This window comes from Copadichromis virginalis, linkage group LG11 (genome assembly GCF_057382275.1).
Source record: "Copadichromis virginalis isolate Kocher_CV1m ecotype Utaka linkage group LG11, C_Virginalis_male_GT1.1, whole genome shotgun sequence".
Lineage (NCBI taxonomy): Eukaryota > Metazoa > Chordata > Actinopteri > Cichliformes > Cichlidae > Copadichromis > Copadichromis virginalis.
This window is the reverse complement of record NC_140628.1, coordinates 19,999,677-20,011,089: the sequence shown is the minus strand read 5'-3', so window position 1 is coordinate 20,011,089 and position 11,413 is coordinate 19,999,677. Positions and strand designations below refer to the sequence as shown.

Genomic DNA, 11,413 nt, shown 5'->3' with positions numbered 1-11,413 from the left:
CAGAGTAGGTGGGTCCATATATTTGATTTGACCTCTACGCTGTGCAATTTTTGACATCAATACAAATATTTGTCTAGCTATAATTACTTCTTGTTACCAAAAATATCACATTACAAATTCACGGAATCGCTTCTGTGTGATAAGGAAAAACACAAACCAGGTCTAATCCAACTTGCAACTCAGTCTTTTTTTTTTTTCCAATAACATAATATCATCTATCCTTTGTTCACGTGCCATATAGTCAGGTGTAAAGCTCAATCCTCCTCAATTAATAGAAATTATAGTCTGGTTTAATATTTTTGACAGAGTGGAAGGTCAACTGTAAATGCACTAGACTACACTGTTGGGTTAGAAGTGACAGTTTTGCAAACACCTCTCTGCTGTTGTGACACTGACCTGCTATGTTTTTCACAAATGTTAATCAGAGAGAAAAAAAAGGGAGGAGTTCAGCAAAGTGCGACTTTTACACTTTGGTTAATATGTAAAAATTTAATGATATAAGAGAAGGAAGAGAGTGTTTCTGATATACAGTATATGTGCTTAAAATTTGAAAGTTGAACATAGTTATTGTGGGGACGGCGTTCACTTTTCTTTCCCAACTTCCTTTTTTTTTTTTTTTTTTTTTCAAGTGATCATTAGAGTGCAACGGGAAACAGACCCATGTCATTTCACATCAGTGCAGAGATCTAATACATACTGAGAAAGCACAAAGGAACATCATTTTCTTACACCTCCCTCTCATAGTGAGTATTTACTATGTGCTAAATAGTAGACTATAGGCAATTTGCTGTACAGTATGTTGGCTACATGTGATGGGAATTCTGTAAAACTAAATCGGGATTTTGTCTACTAACCTGTGACTGTCTTGCTTTGGCTAGATGCAGCTGCCAGGCCTTATTGGTTTCATTTCAGTATTGATTCTGGCTTGTAATTCAAAAGGTGAGTGAGATAATAAGCTCATGTGTATGATTTAAATTGGAAATGCACTTTCAGTATGTAGTAAATATGGTACTTGGAGCACTTTATATGCTTCTCATTCACCCATTTACACAGATTCATACACTAATGATGGTGAAGCTGTCATATAATGTGCTTTTCTAATGCTGGCCTTGCTTTTGTAATAAACAATTTGTTCTACAATGTAAATTATAGCTTTAAAATTAGCCTTTGAAAAATAAATGCAATTCCTGACTTGCTTTGTTTTTATTTGCAGATACAAAATGGAAAATAAATGTCGAAAGAAAGATCACAGCACAACCTGGATCAACCGTTACCATACAATGCAACTTTAGCTATCCAAAGGAAATCTCCACTAATAATGTTACAGTTTTTTGGAAAATGTTATCAGTAGATGACCAAAGTAACTGCAGTAACGGGGACAAAGACAGGATGGCATTTGTTTTTAACCCAAATAATCACTGTGTGCTTGAGAAGTACCGAGGAAAGACTAAGCTCATTGGAGACCCGAACAAGGGCAACTGTTCTCTCCAGATCACCGACATCACAGATATTGAGCAAGCGATCTATGTAAGAATTGATGTGCAGAAAGATAAATACAGTTTCATCAAGGACCCTGTCCGTGTCTCATTTTCCATAAATGGTCAGAATTTAAATCAATTATTTTAAATTTTAAATTTAAACTATGCATTTATCAAAAAAAAATGAAATTAATACCTTGCTTGTTTCCTCCACAGAGACGGGGGCTTCTAAGCCAGGTATTAACTTCATTTCTGCATTATTTATATTTAAATTGAACGGAGCCTTTTTAAAAAATTTGCCATCATGCTGTGTAATATTTTTTCAACAGGTACCGATTCCTATACGACTCAAGACCTTTTAACCACTGAAACAACAATAAGTAAGTTTAATATTCACACAGTTTGTTGAGTATGTCACCCTCTGTACTTCAGCTTTCTTTACTGAACGTATTATTTTTTGCAGCAAAAGCAAATGAAAACGACACGAGCCATGCAACAATACTGTCTGTAGCCATCCCTGCAGCAGTTCTTGTGGTGATCATTCTTCTTGTTGCTGGGATATTTATTTTTATAAAATACAAGAGGTAACTTTTCCATCATTTGTAAACCAAATGTGTGGCCTACAAGCAGCAAACTTGAATGAGCTTTATTTCCCAGATTGATATACTTGATGTACATAGTTTATCATCTGGATACTTTTCAGGCAAATGTGTGGTATGTAAAGCATTTATGTAATCAAAAGACATTTAAATGTGGAAATTTAACTTTCTGTGAAGCATATGTACAGTACGAGAGAGAAATAATCCAAAGCAGATTATATTCATTTATCATAAACATACCAGAGTGCTTCGAATGTTAACCTTGTTTAAATTTTAGTTATCATGTACAAACAACCGCAATAACAGTAATCATAATTGTCCCAGGTCACGCAGTCTCACCAGGGAGGACTCTGGATACTATGCAAACTTTAGCAGAGCACTATCAAACCCACCCAAAAGGTTTGCATTAATGGAAAAAGTATACCATACATGTGTACCCATCTAAGAAGCTTGACATTTCTTTTATTTTTAATTGAATGTGTCATTGTGACGAATCCAAAAGTAATTATTGTAATTTGGTGTTGTACCATTTGATACATTTGTGTTATCAGGATATAATTATGCATTTATTTGTTGCACAGTGACAAAATTCTGATGACCTTTTCCCCAACCTGGCATTTTTAATTTCTTGCTCTCTTTCTTTTTTTGTTCTTTTTAGAGAAGTCAGTTGTGACAGACAAACTAAGAAGCTGCCTGAAGGGAAAGCTATTGATGATCCTGTTTACATCAATGTCAAGGTACAATGCCCACACTGACACAAGTTTTACTGTCCCAAGAAGTTAACAGCAAAGATAAAAATGACTAAAGCCAACTTTTATGTAACCTCTTGTCTCTGCAGGCTCCAACAAATCACTTGGCTACAAACAGCAGTTGTGCAGACAATATATATGCAAATGTGGATTACAGAACTTAGAAGGACAGCTGCATGTCATTAGTGTACGATGCTTTCTACACATGTTCATGTGTTTGCATTACTATGTGCCTCTATACATTTCATGCAGGTCTTAATATTTTTTGTCTTTTTTGAGAGTGTTCACATATGCCCAAAAAACCCCTGACTAGTCGCTGTGGGTTCAACTGAAGGATGAAAGTGTGAAAACACTCTAAATGACCAAAAAAAAAAAAAAGCCTGCACAGCATTGCAAAACAATGATAATTCCTTTTTTGCGTACTTGTGATTGCAGACCTTCAGATGGTCAGACAAGAATGTTGTTTCAAAACATGAATTTATGTAAAAATGATATAGCATAAAATCATAAGTGAGATGTCAGTGTTAGAGATGGGGAACAGTAGACACACAGTAACAATAATCTTTCTCCAACCCTAACAACATTACCTTTGTCAGAAAAAGTCTTCTCCTAGCCTTACTTGTGGCATATTGTGTAATTGGAGAATGAAAACCTGTTAGGATTGAAAATTAGGAAGGATTTCATTTTTTTGTCAAATGCTTTGGGGTTTTTTTCTTTTTAAGAAATCTGCCATTGCAATGTTCTTGCCCAGTTTGCCTAATACAGGCAATATATGCTGGTGAGCATAACAATACTGTAACCAATACTGATGACAGTAACTTTGCCAAATAGTCTGTAGCAATAAATAAAAACAGCAACTTTATTAATATACTTGATCTTATGCAGTTTTTTTTTTTTTTTGCTTTACATCAGTGTCTTTGACCTTGGTAAATAAACCTGCCAGTGTTACACCACCAAGTAACTAAGGAAATGAAATCAAGCATCAGTTTTGCAACTTTGCGGCAATATCGCTTGAGTGGAGTTCTCTTTTCGTTGGAACTTTGGAACCCATTTTAACTAAACTAGTTAAAATACAGAAGTGAGGGGTGAAAATTACATTCACTTTGGGTACATCCTGTATCATGTCTGCTGAAACTTATTTAAAGGGTTGAAAAAGATGGATGCACTGCAGTTTTAAAGAGAATTAGCGAAAATGTGTAGAGGCTATTTGTAATTTAAACTGAGTGAAACTGTAACTGCTGCTAATACCTTTTGCTTTCTGTTTTAACTTTGATGGGCAATGCTTACTGAGAGGCAGAAGTCCTGGAACGTTGCATTACTTAAGAAGTGTAGTGAAAACTCTGTTATCTACATGCACTGACTATTCAGATAAATTGAAGAATATACAGTCATGATGGAGTGTACATTATTTTAGTATCACTGAAACTATTGGCTGCATACATTTAATTGCATTTAGCAGCGAAATGTAATGTTTGGATGTTCTTGGACTCAAAACCAAGTTCAAGACAAACAACACGTATCCTTGTATCCACTTTCAGCCAGTTCAAGGGGCATTAAAAATGAAGCACTGATTGATGTTCAAATAATTCAAGGTAATCTTGCCACAAGCAGAAGTAAGATCTCATCATTGAAACAAACCCATTCAAGTCCATTCACTGATATTTTCATGTAAACCGACATTGAAAGTAAATACAAGGAGCCTGACAAGATTGTGCTGACGACTCAATGTTCTCGACCTTGGCTGTATCAGTGCCCTGATTACTGGCACTGGCTTATCATCATAGATGGGATTAAGATAAGATAAGACAAGATAAGATAGAACTTTATTAATCCCTCTGGTGGGTTCCTCTGGGAAATTCGATTTCCAAAAAGCATAGCACCGACAGAAGTTACAGTTACAGAATATTATATATATATATATATATATATATATATATATATATATATATATATTAGGGGTGCAACGATATTCGTATCGATATTGAACCGTTCGATACAGTGCTTTCGGTTCGGTACGCATATGTATCGAACAATACAATTTTTTTCAAAATTTTTTTTTTCAATTTTTTTCAATTTTTTTTTTTTTTTTGTGTCCCGTTTGGATCTATAGCCATCAGAATTGTTGTCTTGAGGCCAAGAAAGATGCCAAGAGGATTTATTTTAAGTGGATCATCATATTGGTCCATTTGATTGACCTTTATTATAATTATGAATTTATTTTATTTTCAGTTGCAAACGGGACAGACATGACTGTGGGATAGGACAGGGGGAAAGAATGAAAGAAAGAGGGGGAGAGAAAGAAAGAAAACCAAAGGGGAGAAAAAAAAAAGAACAATACAAAATTTGTAATTGATTTTATCAACTTTCCTTCTGACGATGCTGTCTGTGTTGAGCGCTCAGTGAATCTGCATTTGACTACTCCGCCTAGGCTCGAGAGTGCAGCCTAGGCGGAGTAGTCGAACGCAGATTCACTGAGCACTCAACACAGACAGCATGGTCAGAAGGAAGAGCGCAGGGCAAGCTAGCGAGACAGAAGTGGACCTCCCCACCCTCATTCAGATCTGGCGTTTGGAATTATTTTGGTTTTCATGTGACGTATGACCCTGAAGGTAAGCGAGTCATGGACTACAGTAAAACAGTATGTTGGATGTGCCATGCAATGCTCAATTACATGGGTGGGAGCTAGTGTGTTAGCGCAGTTAGCTCGTTAACGTGTTGGCCGTCTAGCCCCTCTGTATAGGGTAGCTCGTTAACGGAGATTTGCCGTGTTGTGGCGTTAAGGTTATTTCAACGAGATTAACCTGAAAGCACTAGTGGGAACACAACGAATATGACTGCACATTTACACCGACATCATCCTAGTGCAAAGACAAAAACAACAAGCATGCATGCTACAAACTTTAGCCGAGTCATTTAGACAGCTGTTAGCACAGGATTCTCCTTATGGAGACCTGATATGTTTAATATGCTGCTGAGAATATAGCCTAGAAGAAGCAGATAGTATAGCTTTTATTTTGGAAAGAGACATTTCTCTGTAATAAACTCTCTTTTCCAAAGATGAGTGATTCCTCAATCAGATACAGGGCTCGCAATATCGCTAGCCCGACGTCCCGGGGCTATCTCTGCCCTGCCTGTCGGGCTATTGTAGGAAGGAAAAATATATGTCAATGCTTTTGCATTCTTTCAGAAATGTAGCTGGGTAATTATGTCATTGGGTGAGCCACTGTCAATATGTGACATATTGAAATCGTGTTTGAATTTGCGCTTGTTTTTTTTTTGCTTTCACTTTGCAATCGCGCGAACTGTGTGTAGAGAGCGACAGCACTGATCTGTGAGTGATGATAATTTGTGCACCAATTCCTCTGACATCGTCTTATTAATTGTTAGCTTACTATGCAAACATGACAAGTGAAATCTCCCGCAGCTTAAACATGTGAGAGGTTGATCGCGCAGAGAATCGCTGAGCTTATGTGAGTGCGGCAGGATATATATTTCACTACGATGACCTGGATGATTGAGAACCTTCACAGACAGATATATATTTTAGTTCTGCTGAGCCAAATAAGACAGGTCAGGGTGAAGAAGTGACAGCCAAAGAAAAGCTTACCACAAAACGGAGAAGTTATGACAAATCAGACTATAAGGCAAAAAGAAAGTGCAGCTTTATGGTTTCATGGACAAAAGAATTTCTGTGGCTGCAATATGACGAGCTAAAAAACAACACGCACAAGGGTTAGGGTTAAATTTAAAAACTGTACTTTTGTGTTAAAATATATATTTACACTTTTAATAAATGACAAATTAAAAAGGCATGAACATTTTTTTTTGTATCGAAAAAATATCGAACCGTGACACCAAAGTATCGAACCGAACCGAACCGTGAATTTTGTGTATCGTTGCACCCCTAATATATATATATATATATATATATATATATATATATATATATATATATATATATATATATACATACACACACACACACACACACACACATATATAAATACAGAGACAAATATAAATAAAATATACGAAGGGGATAAATAGAATAAATAGGAATAAAAATAAAAATACAAGTGAATTGCACATTTCAAGTATTGAGGTCTATTGCACCATTGACTATTTACAAAAAGTATTGCACAGGCTGTTTTCATGCACTAAACTAAAGAAATGTACAGGTCAATATTATCTTCAAATGTAGAAAAGTTAGTTACATTCATTATTTACACGTTTACTTTATAAACACTAACAAGAAAACTGTGTCCAGAGATAGAGAAACATACTTAATTGGCCATCAATGAAAAATACTTACAATAAAGAACATTCTACATCTTCTATGAGAGGGTTATATTATGTAGAATGTTGACTTAAAAATGTAACACAATGCATACAACAAAGGAAGCTAGGACAAGAAACACTTACTTCCTCTGATTTAAATGTGGTAAATGTATCTTTTCTAGTACCACATTTAGATGTGGTAACATTATAAATGAACAGTTCATTACATCATTATGCAGCTTTTAGTTTTAAAAAGGCCTGCAGTAACATCACATGAGAGCCTTTTTTTAAACAACACGTTTGTATACACATCTTTGTAATTTGTCACATGGTATTTTTCATGAAACTGTAGCTTTTGTGCACTCCTGGGTCTCAGTGTTCTCTGAAATGTTCATTTGCTTGCAAAAAGACTAACCAAAATGTAACAAGTGCTTTTTAATGCTTTTTAACTATTTTATTTTCAGGTCCTCATCAGTGATGGAACTAAAGTTGTGCCTTTCATTTCTGATGTTTTTTGGTGAGTGTCTAACTTTAATGTGGTGGAACCGCACACTACCTTCTACATAACACAACATAATAGTATAATTCAATGCTATCTTTTTTATTAGTGATTCATGATGTCCAGTCAGCCAAAAGCCAAAAGTGTGGTTATTCCCTGCACCTATAATTACCCCAGACCTAGCTCCAAAAAGATCATAAACAGCTGGTTAGGATTCTGCAAGAAAGGGAACAAGGTTGTGGCAACCTCTATCCAAAAACGGAAACTGCCTGTGGAGTACAAAAAACGAACTCAATTTCTGGGAAAACTGAGAACACGGAACTGCACGATGCTACTGGATAGTGTCCGGAGCACTGATGTTGGACCTTTTTACTTCAGGATTGAAATGCCACAATACAAAAGCTTTTCCTACACACAAAACGCTGTATCCATTGATGTTATACGTAAGTAAGTTATCGATTTATAAAGAAAATGCAAATTTTAAAATGATTTTTTTATAATAGTGGTGTCATATTACAACTCTGCAGGCAACCCCCCACCGCCAACTCTGTCTGTGGAGGTGAATAATCAGGCATATGCTACCTGCTCTGTTTTTCACTCCTGCCCATCTATTCCTCCTCAATTCTCCTGGAGTCACACTGGAGTCATCAAAAGCCAGTGGAAGAAAGTGAATGCATGGAACTGGCAAACAGTGTCAACTCTGACCTTTCCGCCTTTAGCCACTGATTTCAACAAGCCTTTAAACTGCACAGTGCGACACAGAGGGGCGAAGGAGGCACAAAGCTCCATTATTCTTCTAATATGAGCCCAGTGCATGATCGAAGTATAACTTCTTACTCTACACAATAAATTAATTCAAGGTTTTAATTTAGCATTTGAGGTATATAGCGTCTTTAAACTACTTAAAGTGAATCTTAAAACAGATAGCTTTGCTATTTGTGAAGCCCGAAGGGGTTTTGTGATTGTTTGGTTTAAGTGGATGTCAAAGAGTGTGTCTGCACTAAAAACACATGTTTTAGTGTTATCTACGGTGAATGATAAGTGATCAACAGCTTCTCCTTCTTAAAGTTGTATTTCTCCAAATGTTTACGTTAAAATACAGTTTAAAAAATTGATACATATATATTCTTAAATAATATTCTTAGAAAGAGATGTTGTTATGTGACAATGTGAAAATAATAAGGTAGTTATGAAACATATTTTGCAATTCAGAAACTTTGCGTCCACAAGAGTACTGTCAGGGACTTGAAAGAGAGCATATTTTGCCATAATCTGTAAAGATCTGTATAGAAATACAAAATTAATTAATTTTTTTCATGTATGATTTAAAGTAAATCAAATGAAAGCAAAATGGCATCAGTATGAATGCCTTGGATCAGACAGTCACGGTCCTGGGTCGGTGACCAAGTGTTTTATGTATTGTTATTTTATGATTTAGTGTTTAGTGTTGTTTTTGTTCTGTGCCAGCTTGTTTCCTGCTTTACTTTGACAGTCTGTGCCCTACGTTAGCGTTTCTAGTTTGGTGTCTCCCTGTCCTGTTGATGTCAGCTGCGTCTTCCAGGTGTTTTCCCTTTGCCCTGCTTTCCTCTTGTATTCAATGTCTGTGTCTGCTCCTGCTTGTCGTCACATCGTATCCTCATTCTGACCAGTTTAGTTCAGTTTCATGCCCTCATCGTTCTGTTCCATTTCCTAATTTAAGCCTGCAATAAAGCAGTCGGTTTTTTAGCTTAAATTCCACCTCCACGAGTCTGCATTTTGGGTCCTTTTTCCTGCCTGCCCGCACACAGCCATGACACAGACCTGTTTCATCCATCCATCCATCCATCCATCCATCCATCCATTCGCTTTCACTAAACCTAAAATAGTCAGAAATGCCAAACACAGTTGTTGAGGTCTCCCAGCACCTTTCTCAGATTTCGAATCTGTCCCAGAGTTTTAGATGACTTGATTATGGACATTTATTACAAATCCATCTGAGTTTTCTGACCTTCCCCTCTGGTTCTGGGTAGTTATTAGGGGTGCAATGATACTCGTATCGATATTGAACCGTTCGATACTGTGCTTTCGGTTCGGTACGCATATGTATCAAACAATACAAAATCTTTAATTTATTTTATCAACTTTTCTTCTGACGATGCTGTCTGTGTTGAGCGCTCAGTGGATCTGCGCTCGACAGTGCAGCCTAGGCGGTGTAGTCGAACGCAGATTCACTGAGCGCAGGGCAAGCTAGCCAGACAGAAGTTAAGCTCTCGTTGCAACATGGCAAATTGAACCTCCCCCACCCTAATTCAGATCTGGTGTTTGGAACTATTTTGGTTTTCATGTGACGTATGACCCTGAAGGTAAGCGCGTCATGGACTAAAGCAAAATAGTATGTTGGATGTGCCATGCAATGCTCAATTACATGGTGGGAACTAGTGCGTTAGCGCAGTTAGCTCGTTAACGTGTTGGCCGTCCAGCCCCACGCACGGGGCGATCCGCGGTAGCTCGTTAACAGAGATTTGCCGTGTTGTGGGGTTAAGGTCATTTCAACGAGATTAACGCTGACAGCACTAGTGGGAACACAACGAATATGACTGCACATTTACACCGACATCATCCTAGTGCAAAGACAAGTGGATGTCACGGTCCGCTGTGACAGACCGTGCGGTGGTGTGTATGGTGGACCCAGGTGCGAACACAGGTGAGCAGGCGGGAGTGAACTTTAAACAAAAGCGAGCCTTTATTGTGGCTGATGACAAGGTATACAAATACAGCAGGGATAGCGTGGCTAAACGGAAACCTAAACTGGGAATAACTAAGGTAAAGCTATGACTAAGAATACAATAGACCGGGCATGGAAACATAGAGGGTGGAAACACAGACGACGCGACACAGACTGCATGAAACACAGAGACTAAAAACACATGAGGGATGATCAGGGGAAGTGGATGCACACGGGGAACACAGGTGACACTGATAATCATAACAAGACACGGCAGGAGTGAACGTAACACTGATGGGAGATGGGCAAAGTAAAACAGGAAGTACACAGAGGTTCAAACAGGAGGGGAGAGAGCACGGGGAGAACGCAGACATAACGGGCTGGGGAAAACATAGAATAAAACACAAAGAGGGACGAGGGCTCATAAATACACAGAGGGGCACACAGGGGGTGAGAGTCACGAAGGGAAAACACATAAGGAACAACGTAACAGATCAACCCAGGAAGCATGGCCTAAATAAAGAACAAAATACAAAAATACATGAAAACTAAGAATACTGGGCCCACATGGCCCAGGACCATGACATCACCCCCCCCTAAAGGGCTGGCTCCCGACAGCCCAAACCCGAGAAACAAAACTAAAACAGAAAACAACCCACCCAGGGCGGGAGGCGGGGGACCAGGACGGAGGGACCAGAACGGGAAACAAAACAAACAACAGAAAACACAGGAGCACATGACCGTAGTCCAAATAAGGTTCCGGGGGCCGACCCAGAGCCCACAGGCACAAGAGTTCACGGGTCACACGGTCGGGGGGCCGACCAGGCGGGTGGCACAGGTGGCAGAGCAGGTCCGGAGGCCGGCCGCGCGGAAGGCAATGGCGGCGGCGACGAAGGAGACGGCGGAGCAGTTCAGGAGGCCGGCCGCGCGGAAGGCAGCGGCGGCTCTCCAGTGTCAGGCGTGCTGGCCATGGTCCGGTGGGCACAGGACCAGACGAAGCACAGGCTGAGGCTGGGCCAGACGAGGACGAAGACTCTGAGGCTGGGCCAGACGAGGACGAAGACTCTGAGGCTGGGCCAGACGAGGCACAGGCCGGAGCTGCAGCA

The 11,413-nt window shown here is 38.9% G+C and overlaps 2 protein-coding genes across 2 annotated transcripts; both read left to right on the top strand.

Annotated features, from left to right (window-relative positions):
- The first annotated feature begins 635 nt into the window (after window positions 1–635).
- On the top strand, window positions 636–3,696 carry LOC146698418 (uncharacterized). The gene is made up of 9 exons (XM_085472667.1): window positions 636–743; window positions 879–939; window positions 1,214–1,600; window positions 1,695–1,715; window positions 1,808–1,858; window positions 1,942–2,062; window positions 2,402–2,476; window positions 2,736–2,814; window positions 2,916–3,696. The coding sequence occupies exons 2-9, from the start codon at window positions 879–881 to the stop codon at window positions 2,988–2,990; spliced, it is 870 nt and encodes a 289-aa protein (XP_085328793.1). The 5' UTR covers window positions 636–743; the 3' UTR covers window positions 2,991–3,696.
- Window positions 3,697–7,721: 4,025 nt separating this feature from the next.
- On the top strand, window positions 7,722–8,408 carry LOC146698417 (sialic acid-binding Ig-like lectin 14). The gene is made up of 2 exons (XM_085472585.1): window positions 7,722–8,046; window positions 8,131–8,408. Exons 1-2 carry the CDS (start codon window positions 7,722–7,724, stop codon window positions 8,406–8,408), a joined length of 603 nt encoding a protein of 200 aa, XP_085328711.1.
- Window positions 8,409–11,413: the final 3,005 nt, after the last annotated feature.